The sequence below is a fragment of the Prionailurus viverrinus genome, chromosome C2 (genome assembly GCF_022837055.1).
Source record: "Prionailurus viverrinus isolate Anna chromosome C2, UM_Priviv_1.0, whole genome shotgun sequence".
NCBI classification, from domain to species: Eukaryota; Metazoa; Chordata; class Mammalia; order Carnivora; family Felidae; genus Prionailurus; species Prionailurus viverrinus.
The window spans coordinates 21986033-22003254 of record NC_062569.1 but is presented as its reverse complement, the minus strand read 5'-3'; the positions used below and the strand labels follow the sequence as shown (position 1 = coordinate 22003254).

General features: G+C 40.2%; 1 protein-coding gene and 1 pseudogene across 2 annotated transcripts in view; one reads left to right on the top strand and one right to left on the bottom strand.

The window, feature by feature from the left end:
- The window catches only part of KAT2B (lysine acetyltransferase 2B), a 102821-nt gene that overhangs the window by 22213 nt on the left and 63386 nt on the right, over window positions 1–17222 (top strand). Inside the window, exons 1-2 of one of the 2 annotated variants that reach the window (XM_047875631.1) lie at window positions 5045–5127; window positions 9855–9981. In XM_047875631.1, coding sequence (XP_047731587.1) covers window positions 5116–5127; window positions 9855–9981 — 139 coding nt within the window. In that variant the 5' untranslated portion in view covers window positions 5045–5115. Of the gene's footprint in view, window positions 1–5044; window positions 5128–9854; window positions 9982–17222 lie in introns of those variants that run through there. The other variant, XM_047875629.1, reaches the window with a different exon arrangement.
- Window positions 6452–6806, bottom strand: LOC125175244 (40S ribosomal protein S27-like; annotated as a pseudogene).

Sequence of the window (17222 nt, the reverse complement as noted above, 5' to 3'; positions counted from 1 at the left end):
TTTTTTTTTTTTTTTTTTTAGCAAATCTCTCTGCCCTGAGATCTTTACCCATTATCAGACCCCCATGAACACGGCCATTCTTCTCTGTCATGTTAAGACAAAGAGTAGAATAAACTTTTCTTTATGGGCTGATTCTTCTAAGTCTGTTGTAATAATGAAGTCAGAATTTCTATCTCTAAAAATCTATATTGTCTTTTTCAAGAATTGCAGGCTTGTTATTTTTTGGCTTGAACCTCAGGAAAGGGAGGGAGATTTTATAAGCAACCCCACGGGGGAAAAGTTTTGGATCCTTGAATTCTTAAATGTGGTTTGTGATAAGGATGTGGTTTCTGCACTTCCTCCCCCATGACTGATTTATACTGAGCCTCTGTTACGGTCCTTGGATATTTTTCTGGAATTATATTTTCCCCTCAGATGAATTCATGTTAAAGAAAATTAGCAAGCAACCCATGAATATGAATACCGTAGAGAAAAATATAAAGTACAGTGTGGGGACATCTGGGTGGCTCAGTTGGTTAAGCATCTGACTCTTGATTTCAGCTCAGGTCATGATCTCAGGGTTTATGAGATAGTGCCCGATGTTGGGCCCTGTACTGACAGCTCAAAGCCAGATTGGGATTCTCTCTCTCTCATCCCCCATTTGCTGTCTGCCCCATTTGCTTTCTCTCTCTCTCTCTCTCTCTCTCAAAACAAAGAAATAAACTTTAAAATAGAAAAAGAATGATAAAGTACAATATGAATGTCCCTCTCCCTTTCCCACTTCTGCCCCCCTCCATAAGTATGTATCCGTCTAGTTTCTCTGTATATATCCAAATACATATTACATGCTTAAATTGCATATTCTCTTATTTTATTAAAAGATATATTGGATTATGCTTAGTATTGTTCTGTAGTTTGCTTTTTCTGCCTTTTACTGGGACCTGGAGGGGTCCCAAGTCTACGCGGTTAGTTATATTGATAAATGTGGCATAATAGTCTGTGGCACCAATCTACATAATTTTATAAATTCTTATATTAATGATCAGATTTTACCTGACATATATTTTTTCTTTTGCTCTAATAAATGATGTACAGATATCATTGAGCACATGTGAGTATTTCTGTAGGAAAGCTTCCAAGTAGTGCCCTTGGGCCAAAGGGCACAAACAGTCCAGTTTGGTTTCTGAAAGTCTGTACCAATGTTTCCTGCCACACATGTTATATGAGGGTGTGTGTTTCCTCACATCTTGGTCAACCTTAGATATCAATGTCAACTTTTTCTGTATTTTTGCCAACTTAATTAGTATGAGGAAATACCTCACGGGGCTTTTACTTTTTCATTTCTACATTACTAGTTATTTTGACCATTTTGTATAGGTTTATTTAACATTAGCATCCGTTTTTCTTGGAATCATCTGGATTTGCAAATTTTTCCCTGTCAGACTGTGCTTTTTACTTCTTGTTTTATAGATGATCTTTATAAATTCTGAATATTAATACTTTGTTATATATGTCATAAGTGTATATTCTTTGAACTGATCTGGTTTATGGAACTTATACGTTTGAGGAGAATTGCTATCTTTACAGATTTACCATATTGTAAATTGTAAAATTAATACGTTTACATCCTGTCATGCGAACAATGCATATTTCTTCATTTCAATACAGAAATTTATCCAGTCTTTAGTAGAAAGTTATAGTTTTCTGTATACAGATCTTACTCATCTCCTTGAAGATTTATTCCTAAGTATTTGATGGTTTTTGCTATTAGGATCTTTTTTCCCCCTATTACATTTTCTAAGTGGTTCTTGCTGACATAGAGAAAAGATTCTGACTTTTATATGTTGATCTTTAGTCAATTTACTGATTTCTGTATAAGTTTTGATAATCTCTAAGAATTGCCTACCAATTTTTACAGTCTTTATCTACTTCCAGGACAGTGTTGAACAGTGGATGTGTTGAGGGCTTCCTTGTTATGGTAACTTTAATAGGAATAATGTATCTCTTTATTTAATATAATGTTTTTGAGTTAAAAGAATTTTCTTCTATGGCAAGTTGGCAAATTTTTAAAATCAGAAATTGATACAGAATTTTATGAAAAGCTTCCTTGGCATCCATTGTAATTATTTTTTCTTAATTTGTTAATGTAATTTGTTTGCAGTGATTATCTTTGCATTCTTGTGATAAACTTTGCTTAGTTCTTAGGTGTCAGTCAAAATGCATGGTTTTAGTTGTACTGTTGGATTTAATTTACAAATATTTTATTTCCATTTTCTTTAAAAATTTTTTTGTGAGATTGGGCTAGTGATTTTTTCAGTGTGTTTTGCTGTCTGTATTCTGTTTTTGTGGCAGGGTTATACTGGATTCGTAGAGTGACATGTGAGTGTGCGTCTTTTTCTAACGCTCTGAAACAGTTTACAATACAAAGGACTAATCTCTCCTGAGCCCAGTATGGTAGCCAGCAGCCACAAATGACAGTTGAGCACCTGAAATGTGGCTGGTCTGAATGGAAATGTTCTATCATATATTAATGTCATGTTAATAGTGTTTTTATACTGATTACATGTTGAAACGGTAATATTTTGGACATACTATATTAAATAAGTTTATTTAAATTAATTTTACTTTTTTTTTTTTACTTTTTAAAATGTGGCTACTAGAAAATTAAAAGTTTTATGTGTGGTTCACATGATATTTATTTTGGATAGTTCTTGAGAATTAACTGGAACTTACCTATAAAACCATCTGATCCTGGAGCCTTTTTTTAGCTCTTTGACTACCTTTTCGTTTTCTTCTAGGGTTGTTAGAAAACTTTACTACTTATTAAATCAGGTTTGATAATTTATATTTTCCTAGAAAGTCACTTGATTCATCTAGTTTTTCATGTTTAGTGGTATAAAGTTCTACAGAGTACTTACCTATAGTTGTAAAATAAATCTGTAGTTGTATTTCCTTTCTCATTGTTCTTTTTTTCTTGCCTTCATTAGAATTGTCAAGAGTTTGTTTCTTTTAATGTCTTTTAAAAAATCAACCATTTATTATATTGGTTAGGTATATGATTTTCTTTGTTATTGATTTCCTGAAAAATTTTTTATGTAAGTTCCTTTTGTCAATTTTTCTTGAGTTTATTTTGTTACTCTTTTTCTAGATCATTGAGTTGAATGAATAGTTTACTTATTTTCAAGCTTCATGTTTTTTCCCGTATATGCATTTAAGGGTATATGTTTTCCTTTAAATGTTGCCTTGACCATATCCCATGGATTTTGATATATTATATACTTACTGGGTGATTGTGTATATGTAACCCGGTCATCATTTTCTCTTCACCTCTGCTTTTTGTAAAAATGTCCACCGAGATCACCAGTGAGCTGTTGAGTGACTTCCCACTGTTCTCGCCTATAGTGGACATGGAGTTGATTTATTCTTTGAGGAAAATAATTTTTTACATAACTTATAAGCTGCTCAGTCTTTTATTCAGTAAGATCTGTAACCTCTTTCATAGTGATTGAGGCCAGTGTCCTCCAACTACTTCCATTGGTTGCATCCTCTTCAAGTCCTTGCTTTAAAGTATTAACTGTCGGGGCGCCTGGGTGGCTCAGTCGGTAAGCGCCCGACTTGGGCTCAGGTCATGATCTCTCAGTTCACGAATTTGAGCCCCGCGTTGGGCTGTGCTGACAGCTCAGAGCCTGGAGCCTGCTTCAGATTCTGTCTCCCTCTCTCTCTGCCCCTCCCCTGCTCATTCTCTCTCTCTCTCAATAATAAATGAAACATTAAAAAAAATTAAAGTATTAACTGTCATAGTTCCTCATGATTTATAGAGCCCTTGTTCCTTGCTCACCTTTCACCTAACAGAATACTCCTAGCATATTATCATTATCAGTGCCACTGTAATCTTTGTTACAATTTCCATTTATTCAGCATCTACCCACATTAATTGCTTAATACCTCCAACAGTCTTGTGAGATAGGTACTTCAAAACCCATTTTATAGATTAGGAAGCTTGGAGAGGTTAAGTGATTCGCCCTAGGTTCACATAGTAAGTGTTGGAGTTAAGATTTGAAATTGTATTTCTTTAATTGCAAGTCCTTTCCTCTTGACCATGGCATTGATGCTGTATACTGTCACTTGTGGTCTTTCTACCAACTTCAACCTAAGCTGAAACATTTTGCTGACCTTGAGTTTGCCTCCATTCCTTCTGTTGCTGCTATGATTGGGTTGAGGGCAGGGTGTGGAAGGGTAGTGGAGAAAGGGAAAGAGCCCTTGCAGGAGTGCTCAGAAAGAACTCTTTCTGAGTTTCCTGCCAGTCTTTTTTTGCGACGGTGGATAGCCTCAAACTCCTGGCCCCTTTTTTCTATCCCTGGCCTCTTTGCTTCTTCAGAGTCTGAGGAAGGCTGTTCAGGAAGGCCTGAAAGAATGTTCTAGTTCTTAGATTTTGCTGCAAGAAGATCTCGTCTCTTTCCATACAGCTATCTGGGAAAATATCTGAGAATGTATTTCCTGAGCAGAGCTTCAGGAGGAATAGGTATGCATCACCTATTTGATTCAGTCCCAAAGTCTTCTCTATTCTAGGCCGATGATTCTCAACCTTTGTTTTTTAATTTAGACTGAATATTTATTTTTATTAAAAAAGTTCTTTTTTAATGTTTGTTTATTTTTGAAAGAGAGAGAGCATGAGTGGGGGAGGAGCAGAGAGAGAGGGAGACACAGAACCTGAAGCAGGTTCCAGGCTCTGAGCTGTCAGCATAGAGCCCAGTGTGGGGCTCGAACTCACAAATCACGAGATCATGACCTGAGCCGAAGTTGGATGCTTAACCGACTGAGCCACCCAGGTGCCCCTAGGCTGAATTTTTAAGATAAATATCATGACTAAAAAAGGCAAGGTTCAGGCAGAGATCTATAAATGATAGCCCCCCCCAAAAGGAGTAATTTTATAATGTATTTGTTTATAGTGATAATTTTTGAATTTTAAACTATACATATTCTTTTATCCCTTCATAAAAATCCTAGAAAATTCTGACACAAAGATGTTAACCACCCTCTTTTCTCCTCTGTCACCCAGCCTCAGGAGAGTACCACTGGTCTCTAATTACATAGAAATGTTATGGAGAAAGCAGGCACCTACATATTTCGCTATACATGAAGCGATGGGTAAGAAGTATGTTCCAAAGCACACATCTGCTGTTTCCCTTCTAAAATGAACTCTTGTTCCCCTTCTCTCCTCCCACTTGAAAAGCCCCTTGTCTGTATAGATCTTCCTGACGTGGCCTATTAGTATGCATGTGTGTTTTATTTTTTTTAACGTTTATTTATTTTTGAGAGAGAGAGTGACTGAGTGTGAGCAGAGGAGGGTCAGAGCGAAAGGGAAACACAGAATCCGAAGCAGGCTCCAGGCTCTGAGCTGTCAGCACAGAGCCCAGTGTGGGGCTCGAACTCACGAACCATGAGATCATGAACTGAACCAAAGTTGGACGCTTAACCGACTGAGCCATCCAGGCACCCCAGTGTGTGTGTTTTTAATGGATCCATTACTAGTAACTCTTCCTTTTAGATCAGAGATGCCCAAGTTTGTCTACACATTGGAATTACTAGCTTAAAAAAATACTGATGTCTGGGATCTATACCCAGATATCCTGATTTAATTGATCTAGGGCCAGGTGTGGTATTAGGCTTAGCAGAGCTCTCCAGTAATTCCAGTGTGCCTCTAACATTGAGAACCACTGGGGTAGGTTTTTATTTCTGGAGAAATTTCTTGTGTGTCTTCTGTATCTGGTCCTATGATTGATATGTAGTAGTGCTCAGTGTTTGAAGAATGAATACGTAGCCAGTGCGTGAGTCAGTAGGAAAGGTTCACATTCTGTCTATTCTTTTCCCTCTGCATTCTTCCCACCCACCGTCCAAATACAGAGAAAACATTCCCCGTTAGCATTGTCTTCTGAGATAATCCATTCCCAACACTGCCTTAGCTATGGCGTGATCCCATGGATTTCAGCCCCAAGCACAGTATGGAGAGATTTACCTGTAGACTCCTACCTTTGAACTGCGGAGTAGTGTTTTGTCAAGGCTGATGTCTCTTGTAGAGGTGAAGTACATAGGCTAGAAATACTTTTGGATCAGTTCAGAGCAAGTTGGCTTCTCAGGCTTCCTCATAATGAAGGAAATTCATGTCCCACTGGGTCACTGTCTCTCTGAGAATCTGGAGTTACAAATGCTGGCAGTGGTTAGTCTTACTCTGGTCCATGCAGAGTTCCTACTAGTTTTCCTGCCTTCCCATAGACAACCTGCCAAAGAAGGAGATGTAGGCTGTCGTTGCTAATGTGCCCAGATGCAAAATCCATCGTTTGTCAAAAGCTAAAGTGAATGAGGACAGAATCCCAGATTACATAATTCCTTGGGGTTTTGAACTTGTTATTACCCACCTGATCTCTAGCCTAAAGTTAATCTTGGGCCTTAGTAAGTGATGAAACTCTTTTTTTTTTTTTTGAACGTATGCAAAATCTGTTTATTGGGATAGTTCCCCACTCACGTTGACTCAGGGTGCACTTAGTGCTGCTTCCGTCTGAAGGAGCATCCTTCCGTGAGCCTTGCTTTTCCTCCTGTCAGCTGGCACAGAATGGTGGAGCAGCCCATACACAGCACCACCGTCTGTGCATGGCTGAACACGGTGGTGGTTTTGTAGCACCCCGGGCACTTCACGTCCATGAAGTAGGAGTTGGGGCTCTATACCAGGCGCTGCTTCTTGTGTTTCCTCTCCTGCTCTTCCAGGGATGGGTGCAGGAGGTCCTTCGCGAGGGGCATGTTCTTGTGGGCAAGTTGTCACTGCCAGAAAGGCTAAGTGATGAAACTCTTAACTAGACAACTTGGCATCTTTTGGTAGTTTCAGAAGAATCCTTTGTTCTGTTGCTGGGCCTTGGTTAAGGTATTAGAGTAGAGTTCCTTTCTATCTAGATAAGCAAAGAGATTTATAAATTCTGGAATGTATGAGTAGTTATTGTGCTTCCCTGTGTAATAGAATAATGCATAGTTGATCCTGGATTGGAAGTTAAAAGTGAAAGGAAATTGGATTATTTGCTCACATAAACTAGTGACAGAAAAATGGATGCCTCTATGAGTGATGCTAAAGGAAAAGAGAAAGTGGGAAGGCTTTACACAAATGAGGAAAGGAAAAAATGAAAGAAACAAATGAGTTTGGAGACATCTTGGCTCATGTCCTTGTGTTCTGTCCCTATCCCTGTTTCAAGCCCAGAGGATCCTGTTGGAGAGGGAGACACGACAGGTCAAGTAACCAAGCTGAAGTCCTTCTTACTAACTCTGAGGCTTTGCAGGATTCCTCCTACTTCCAGCTCAGCTCTTTCCTTTGCTCACTGTGCTCTAGCCATGCTGGTCTTTGCTTTTTGTTGATCAAGCCAGCCACTCTTGACTTTGCTTTATTTCCTCTGTCTGGGATATTCTTCCACCAGACATCTAATGGTCGCCTCCCTCTGCTCCTTCAAGTCTTTGCTTTATTGCTCCTTTCTCAAAAAGGCTACTTAAAATTGCAGATTCTATCCTATCCCCCACCCCCTCTCCCATCTCTTCATCTTTCCTTCCATAGCACTGTCACTTTCTAATATACTATATACTTCGTTAATTTGTGTTGCCTGTTTGCTCCATCCGTCATCACCATGAGGGCAGGATCTTTAGTTCTTTCCTTCCATACTTAGCAGAAGTACTTGGCACAGAGTGGGCCCTCAATACATACTGTTCAATGAATGACTCAATATGCATAGTAGTTCTTTGGCTTGGAATTTAGTTCTGCAAACTGAAAGGCTTTGGGCCATTGCTATTTTTCCTTTTAGATTTGTCCTGCTGTATTTAATCGATTTGTTGGGGCTACTATTGTCATCATTTTTCTTTTTCTACCAAGAGTTTTTTTTTTTTTTTTTTTTTTTGGAAAGGGCAGCTGCTCAGAGAAGCCAGAGGCCGTGGGAGTCCCTTGGGTAGCTATTCCACTGCTAGGAGAGGAATGGTCCACAATGGGGGTGTTTTCCTCCATCCCTACAAAGATTATAGGGGTGCTTTCTTGGGTGGAAGTTGTCATGAGAGTCTTTCTCCAAAAACATGGCTCTTTGAGACCTTTCCAGTCTCTGAAGAAGTGGCTGGCTCATTATAGGGAATTTCACGGCCCAGTTCAGCTTAGTAAGTGAAGAGTAGGGTTTGATAGTCAGATCCTTCCTGATGCCTGGCCAAACATAAGAGGGTTGCTTGAGCTACTACTCATTGGGGGTTGTGCTGTTAAGCTGCTGTTTTTGGTCTTGCCTTCTCCATCCTCATGGATGATAAAATGTGATAAAATGTGAGAAGCAGTCAGGCTGGGCCTGCCAGCATTCGCAGGGCCCACTGCAAAGGACTTATCTTCAAAAGCATAGGGTCTTATCTGTAGAAACACGTTTTCCTTCTTTCACCTTGGCCCTTCTTGCCTTGCCAGTTATGTATTCTTTCATTTCTTATTCTCCTATATGTGCACACACTTCAGAAACTGTCCCTGTCTTGGAGAATTTTCTGTGTGAGGTTAAGGTAGCAGCCTTTCTCCAATTTTCTACAAATTAGACTTCTACTAACTTCAGCCATCTGCTGTGGGGTTTGTGGGCTGGGGGGTGGGAGGTGGTGGGAAGCGGGAAGAAAAAAATCTCTGATCAAAGATCGAACACAAAGCCTGAGCACAAAAATTTATGCGATGTTTTGTAGACCAGTGCTACCCCAAGAAGTAGAATGTGAACCACATATGTAATTTTAAATGTTCCAGTAGCCACATTAAGAAAGTAAAAAGAAACCGGTCAAATGAATTTTAATATCTTTTATTTAACTCCATGCACCTAAAATATTAATGTTTCAACATGTAACCAGTGTGAACATTAATAATGCGATATTTTATTTTTGCACTAGTGTTTTAAATCTGGTATGTAAATCTGCAGCACATTTCAGTTTGGACTAGCTACATTTCAAGTGCTCAACAGTCACATGTGGCTAGTGGTTACATATTGGACAGTGTACATAGAAGGCTCTCACCCGCAATCAGCTAGCTATGTTTCATGCTATTTTTACATTTGAAAATAGTTGATATCTTTCTATCCCTCGTCCTACATTTTATAACCCAAATTACTATAAAAAGGCTAGATTGTATTCACTGTTCTCAAAGAAGGTAGGGGAACGTGGAGAGTATGGAAGATATCTAGTAAGTGTTGCCAAAATAATAAATAATAGTGTTGCAGTTCAGGAAACCTCAGAAATAACATAGGTAGAAATCCCAGACTACACGGTGAGACCCTCTCTCTTTCTAAAGCTGGAGCCTACTTGGAAGGACTTGGAAGCCAGCAAATGTGGCTTCCCCTGGGCGTGTCCCTCCTCAAGTCCTTAAGATTGCTAACTTCCTCAGTTTCGCGGGTTTCCTTTCTGGTCCTTGGGACAGAGTTGCAGCGGGGGGGCCTTCAAACCTGCAAGGCTCAATCATGGCCAAGGCCCCGGCTGTGTTCCAGGTACCTCAGGAATCTGGCTTGTTGCCTCGGGAAGCTTTCTGCATGGATTCCCTAGGAACTGACCACTCCATGGACATTTGCTTGGGGCAATGGTACCAAAGTGTATGGGTCTGCTGTCTGAGCTGCAGCACTCACATTCCAGCCAGCAGAAAAGAACCAAACAAAAAAACTACGAAAACACAAAATGCCTGGCTCAAACACTCCCTTTGCCTTTTTCTCTGTTTTTGTTTCTTGTGCATATGTCGAAAGTTACAAAGTCAGGAGCGGGGAGGATAGCTGTCCTGTAACTAGTGTGTATTGATCTCACGTAAAATGTTGAGTCCATTGCTGCTTGTTACATGATTTTCTCTATTCCCTTTTTAGGCCGAGGAGTCTTGTAAATGTAATGGCTGGAAAAACCCCAACCCTTCTCCTACTCCCCCCAGAGCTGATCTGCAGCAAATAATTGTCAGTCTAACAGAATCCTGCCGGAGTTGTAGCCATGCCCTAGGTGAGTTCCTAAATCTTCAAGGGAACGTGAACGATGTCCTCGTTGCCTGAAAGTTCTAACTTACTGAATTCCGTGGGTTAACCAAACTCGCATGCTATTTACCTCTTTTTGAGGCAGTAACAAAAGAGTCTATTTAGTCTCATGAATTTGCTTCATGTGAGACAAGCTCTGCACTGTTTGCACTGAATCCTTATCCATCTCTCCCCCCTTCCCTAAGAGCTGGATTCCACTGGGGGATTGCTGGATAAGATGGACCACGGCCATTGAGCGGCTTAGAATAGAGTGTAATGTGTCCTCATTCATTCTGATGGGAGCCTGAAGGTCTTTGATCTCCAGGATCTAAGCCTCAACCAACTGGGTCTTTGTCTAATCGTTATTGTTATTATTATTTTTATTATTTTATTTTCTGATTCCTTGAACTTGCTGGAAGTGCTTCATTTTATCTTTATAATGTTCATTTTCTTGCATCTGGTAGCTCTTTCTTCACTGGGGTTGTGTTTGGTGAATGTTTACTTGTGTTCTCCCTTTCAACTTTCTTATCTATCCCTGGCAAGATAATCATTGTCAGTTTGGAAAGATAGGCTCTGCCAGAGTTACTCAACTGGACTGTGCTAATATGTTCTTGTCTCGATACTCGTTTTAAGATAAAATTTTAAAAATTGTATTTGGTTTGGGTAGATAAAAGTTAACGGGTAGTTTTCCCTAGATATTAAAATTCTAGTTCATAAAGGACCATCTTGGAATATTATACTTACTTTTCCCGCTTTGGTTATCCAGTCTCCCAGAGAACGTCTTGCATGTTCAGTTTACTGTCCAGGGTTGTTCTGGGCAGAGCCTGGTCACTGAAGCAGTTTTTTCCCCCTGACCATTTGTAAGTAGGTGGCTTCTTTCTGACATCATCTTTCTTTCGAGCTTCCTGGTGATATGAAACGGTGCAGCATCAGCCTTCAAGGTAGCGTGATGTCAGGCCGAGTCTGAAGTTTTATTTTGTACTCAGCTGGAGAGTATTTCAATCCTCACAGAGCAGAAAAGTAGATAATGTGATCCTCCCAGGAAGTTACTGCACTGAAGTAACCTTCTGAGAAAGGAAATAGAGAACATTGATCTCACAAAAGAAATAAACATACCATAAACACATAATTACATCATTGTATAACTGGTGTCTGAAATAATGTAAGTTCTGATTTTTGAAAAAACCAGTGCAAAGGATGGATTCCAAGAGTTACAGAAACACCTTTGCTTATAACTTACCTTTTCCACAATTGATCCCAGAGCAAGTGCCCTTTAGAATTTGCCTCAGGAAATATGATGCAATAAAAAGCTGGCTCAGGAACTTCTTAAGCACTGTGCTTGAACTGTATTTGGTATTGATTGGGAAATCCAATTATCTTACATCAATTAACATTTAAAAACAGAGCCTTCTTTCTTAGCTGAGCAGATTGTCTCCATTCTGAGCATGTAAACACACATGAATGCCCAAAGGCAGAAATGGCCTTTTACAAAGAAAAGCTAACTTTGTTCCCTTTTATATTTCTCAACTAGCTTTGAAAACAAATACCCTTATTTGATACACAATCAAGAATAGGGGAAAAAGTACATATCCTTTGACCTGGCAGATCCATGCCAGAAATTTAACCTATTTGTAAAGCAAGATGTGTCCTCAAAACTAAAAGAACATTATTACAGCTTTATTCATGATATTAAAAGACTAGAAACAACCTAAGTATCCCAGAGTAGGAGATAATTGCTTGAATTATGACAATCTATATTATAAAATTCAATATGGCTATTAAAAATGATGTATTTTCCAATATGGAAAGACATTCTTAACATATCATTAATGAAAAAAGCAAGTCATAAAGTAGCTTAATTGGAGCTTTTATAATTTAGGACTTAAGGATCCACCAGCCCAAGATAAAATCTTGGTTCTACAACCAGTAGCTGTGAGTGGGGCATGTTATTCAGTTTACCTGGAACTCCATTTTCTCAGCTCTGAAACCGAGTTAGTAACAGTATTGATATCATAGGATTGTTGTGAGGATTAAATGAGATAAAACATAAAAATTTTAGATCAGTACCTGGCAAATTAATGCATTACTCTTAGCTCTTCTTGCTGTTAGTGGTAGTATTACCATACTCCCAGAGTTCTTGAACTTCGGCCAACAGATAGGAGTTCTGCTTAGCTTAAATAAGAAAACAGTGTTTATAAGAAGGTAGCTTCCAGAAGCTGAAAACACAGGGAGACCCAGTTTTAGTCTTGTTCAGGGATCTCAGCTGCAGAAATCTGTGGGCCTTCTGTCCAGGACACCCCCCCTGGATGATTCAGCTCCATCTGCCCAGCCCCCGAGAGTATCAGCTTAGGAGGATTTACATCCCTGGCGGATAGGATCTGATTGGTGTAGCATCTGTCACGTGCCCAGCCCTCCGCTGCACCCTTCGAGAACTGCTTGGAAGGTGGTCCTTCCCACGAAGGCATGCTGACTTAAGAATGGCATCATGAGTATAATCTCATTTTATCAGTTTAGAAGATATGACATTTTTTTTTTCAATATATGCTAACAGGAAAGGATCTGGAAGGATTATGTTGAGTTGCTGACAGTGATTTTCTCAGGGTATTGAGGTTGTTGGTGTTTTAAAAATATTTTTCCTCGTCTCTGTCCTTTCCCTCCCCACCCCTTTTACCTCTGTCTCTCTTCAGTGTGCTTTTCTAAAATTGAAATGTCTGTACATTTTCAAGTGCTCTTAGAATTATTGGCAGAATCTCACAGTTTATTTTTTGGTCTTAGTATCAGGGCTCTAGAAAACCTTTTTCTGAGGTTATGTTTCCTCTCTCTTATACTCCTTTTAAAACACTTTTTATTCTGGAAAAGTTCACAGTATGTAAAGGTAGGAAGAATAGTTTAATAAGTGCCTTGTACTCATCACCCAGCTTTAATAATTACTAAAATTTGCCAATTTTCTCTCCCCTCACTTTTTTCTTTTGCCAGAGTATTTAAATCAAGTTGACATGTATTTTCCTATTTATGCAGATTAAATTATGCCAACAGTAGAGATTAGGGTATAAGGAATTCTGTTAGAAATGATGGCCTGAATTCTCAAATATATTTAAATTTGTGTACACCATTCTGATTCCACAGTCACTATGCTGAGCCTGGTGGATTTAGTCCCCAGTGATCATGCACATGTTTCAACGTGTAACATTCCCGTGCTTATCAACACATAACCTTCAGGCTTATCGATTGAGATGATGTCTGTTCTGTTGCTTTGCTGTCCGATACTGTTTGGTTCAGCCATACATTTTCTTTTGACAGTGAGCTCTGGTTTCATGCGGTCTCCTGACAGTTACTTCTCTCCCAGGTGTCCTTGGCCTGTCATTGGACACTCTTCCCTGTCTCCTGGGTACAAAACATAGGACTGACAGTCTGGCCAAGTGGAAAGAATGTTCAGTTGTGAATTAGGAAACCAGAATTCTAGGCCTGGCACAGCACTTTCCCAATCCCTTTGTGATTCGGAGTTTTCATCCACAGAATAAAATGGGTAGTCTAGACCCATGCTGTCCAACGTTATAGCTACTTGCTACTTGAGTTAGTGAGCGCTTGAAATATAGCTACTCCAAATTAAGATGAGCTGTACGTATAAAATACGTGCCACATTTTGAAAGCTTAGTATGAAAAAGGTAAGATGAGCTATCTCATTAATAGTGATTATATGTTGAAATGGTATTTTAAGTATATTGGGTTAATAAAATATATTATTAAAATTAATTTCACCTGTTTCTTTTTCCAATGGAAAATGGTCTTCCAAATGGAAGACTTAAAATTACACCTGTGGTTCACATTATATTTCCTTTGGATAGCGCTGGCCTGGCAACATTCGAGTCCATTGTCTGAAATTATTTGTCATTTGAGATTGGGACAGTCAAGTTCAGATTACAGAAATTTAACAGAGCACTTCATTGGCCCACACATTTCTCCTTATTTTAGTATTAATAAAAGTTCCTTATTTGGGGATTGCTTATTTGATTGAATAGCAGTCTGCTTCTATGATCGGGAAGGAGGAAATGCTCCATTGTGATCAAACACAATTGGAATTTTTGTTGTCATTTTGAAGTTCATTGTTCTGACCTCTGCCAGGATACACTGATTATTAAATTTGACTAATGATAGTTTTCTGCAGTTGTAAGTAGGAGGTTTTTGGTTACTGTTCCCGTGCCATCACTTTTTCCTGATAAAGACACATATATCACACAGATACACTCGTGTTTAAACATTACAGTGGTACAAATTGACAGTTTTTTTTACTATGGTTACCTCTGCTTACTTGCTTATTTACAGTGGAAACTTTCTAAGGAAAGTAAAGACTAGCACTAACCAATTACACTAGAGCTTATTTTCTTGAATAGCATGAAGTATGAAGGGACTACCAGTGTTTTCCTCATGGACTAATTCAGACATTTAAATCACAGGTAAATCATTGACCCAACACATTTTCTTCAGCCTTACCACACTGCACAGACCTCCACCAGTTAATCACTTCTAGTTCCCATTTACGAATGTACTGTGTAGATGCCAAATGATAGAAATAGGGGGCCCAGCACACTCGACCCAGCCATCTGGGTCAAGTCAGCATGTTTCTCTGGCTGGGTGTTCTCCCTTTTGTTTTGTTTGTAAAGATTTTCTTTGTAAGTAATGTCTACAGCCAATGTGGGGCTCAAACCAACAACCCCTAGATCAAGAGTCGCGTGCCCCACCGACTGAGCCAGCCAGGCCCCCTTGTGTTTCTAATGCTGTCTTTTACACATAGGTTTCAGAGTTGTCAGGAGCTGGGAGTCTGGTATGCAGTAGGAGTTAAGGGGATAGATACATCTGGTAATTTTTTTTCTGCTCGCTTCATGTGAGTTACTTCTCCCTACCTTCCTTGGATCATGAAGTCCTTCCTGTTGCTTTTCTCGCCTGTGCCTCCTTCCAGCTTTCCCTGAATTCAGGTTTCTTCTCTGTAGCAGGAGCACCTGGAGTCCCCAGCTCCATCCTTGTGCACTCAGCGTCCCAAGAAAGTAGTGATCTAATTTGAGCTAAGCGTTCTCGTGTTTAGGCCCTCTGAGCCTCCCATTATTCTCAGAGTGAAGTTCAGCTCTTGCTGAGGATTGTTGGGCCTCTGGCGTCTAGCCCTCACTGCCCGCCCCGTCTCTGCTGCATTTTGGCTACCAGGCTGGTCCATATTCTCTGAAGGTCTTTTTTTTTTTTTTTTTTTTTAAATGCTTATTTATTTTTGAGAGAGAGCCTGTGAGCACACGCATATGCATGAGCTGGGTAGGGACAGAGAGGGGCCGGGGGAGGGGTGGGGGATAGAGGATCTGAAGCAGACTCTATGCTGATAACAGAGAGCCCGATGCAGGGCTCAAGCCCACACACTGTGAGATCCTGACCTGAGCCGAAGTGGGATTCTTAATTGACTGAGCCACCCAGGCGCCCCTCTGAAGGTTCTATTTTCTCCCACCTCTACTGTGGATGCAGAGGCTCACAACACCCACAGTGCCTTTCCTTCGTTCTCCTCCAGGGGAACCCTGCTCACCCCCAAGGTTTGACTTGTCTAGAACTTGGTGGAGAGAATAAAGGCCTCTTGGAGCTGTACTGCAATGTTCCTTGCATAACTATAATTATTCTTAATTATACATCTAAGATATATAATAAATGATTATATAACTATATAATAGTGTATTGTAGGCTTCCTATAGTAGACTAAGGTTAAGTACTTTTTCTCTAGTTCCTAATATATTCAGTTCCTTGGGCATAATTTGGCTTATTCCTTCATTGATAAGCACTCACTGAATTCCTTAATATTAAAAAATGGCTGGTAGCATTTAGGGGAGCTTTCACAGTTTAAAATCTGTACCGGTACTGTCCAAAACAGTAGCCACTAGTCACGCGTGGCTAGCTTGAATTGAAAAACACTGAAAGTGTAAAACGCACACTGGTTTTGAAGACTTAGTATTATAAAAGAATGCAAAATATTAATAATTTTTTACACTGAGTGCATGTTGAATAATGTATATATTGGGCTAAATAAAATGTATTAATAAATTAATTTCACCCTTTTATTTATGTATTGTTTTTAATTTTTTTTTTTTTTTTAATTTTTTTTTCAACGTTTTTTATTTTTATTTTTGGGACAGAGAGAGACAGAGCATGAACGGGGGAGGGGCAGAGGGAGAGGGAGACACAGAATCGGAAACAGGCTCCAGGCTCCGAGCCATCAGCGCAGAGCCCGACGCGGGGCTCGAACTCCCGGACCGCGAGATCGTGACCTGGCTGAAGTCGGACGCTTAACCGACTGCGCCACCCAGGCGCCCCTTTAATTTTTTTTAACATTTATTTATTTTTGAGAGACAGAGAGAGACAGAACTTGAACAGGGGAGGGGCAGAGAGAGAGGGAGACACAGAATCGGAAGCAGGCTCCAGGCTCCGAGCCATCAGTCCAGAGCCTGACGCGGGGCTCGAACTCATGAACCGTGAGATCATGACCTGAGCAGAAGTCGGATGCTTAACCAACTGAGCCACCCAGGCACCCCTAATTTCACCTTTTTAAAAGTGGCTGCTAGTGTACTTATATATACATATGTGTCTTATATTCTATATATATTGGACTGAACTCATCTAAAGGGCTCTTAATCTTAAACTTCTCTTTTTCTCCATCCAGATCTGAGATTACAAAAGAGGAAACCACTTGTAAATTATAAACTTTTAGATGTTAGTCAATTCAGAAGGTTTCATTGAAGGAATCTGTTTTACCTCTTCTAGCTTTGACCTCAAATTCCCATGAGCAAAAAAAATATATTTGAACAGCTTACAAACGCTACGGGTGCTGTGCTGTTTGCTTTCTTTCCAGTCCAAGGGAGCGGAGACATGTTAGCCGCCCGCCCAGCTGCTGCCTGTTCACACTGCAGGGCATGTGAGGACGGGCAGGCTGTCCTCAAGAGAAGTGCAGGCCAGTGATGCACGGAGCCAGAGCTTAGAGAGGGTCACAGCACATGGTGACAGTGTGCTTCCTGTTCCCAGCAAGACAACAGCTGCACCGTGATCCTTGGCAGCAGGCCTTTGGCAGGTCTCTCTGGGGCACCCTGGGTGTTGCACTGAGAGGTGCCAAGGTACATCCTCCTGGAGAGACATGAAGAGAGCAGACCCTGTCCCCCCAGTCTTCTGGCTCACACCTTCCCTCCGCTTCCCCCTGTCCTCTGCACACGA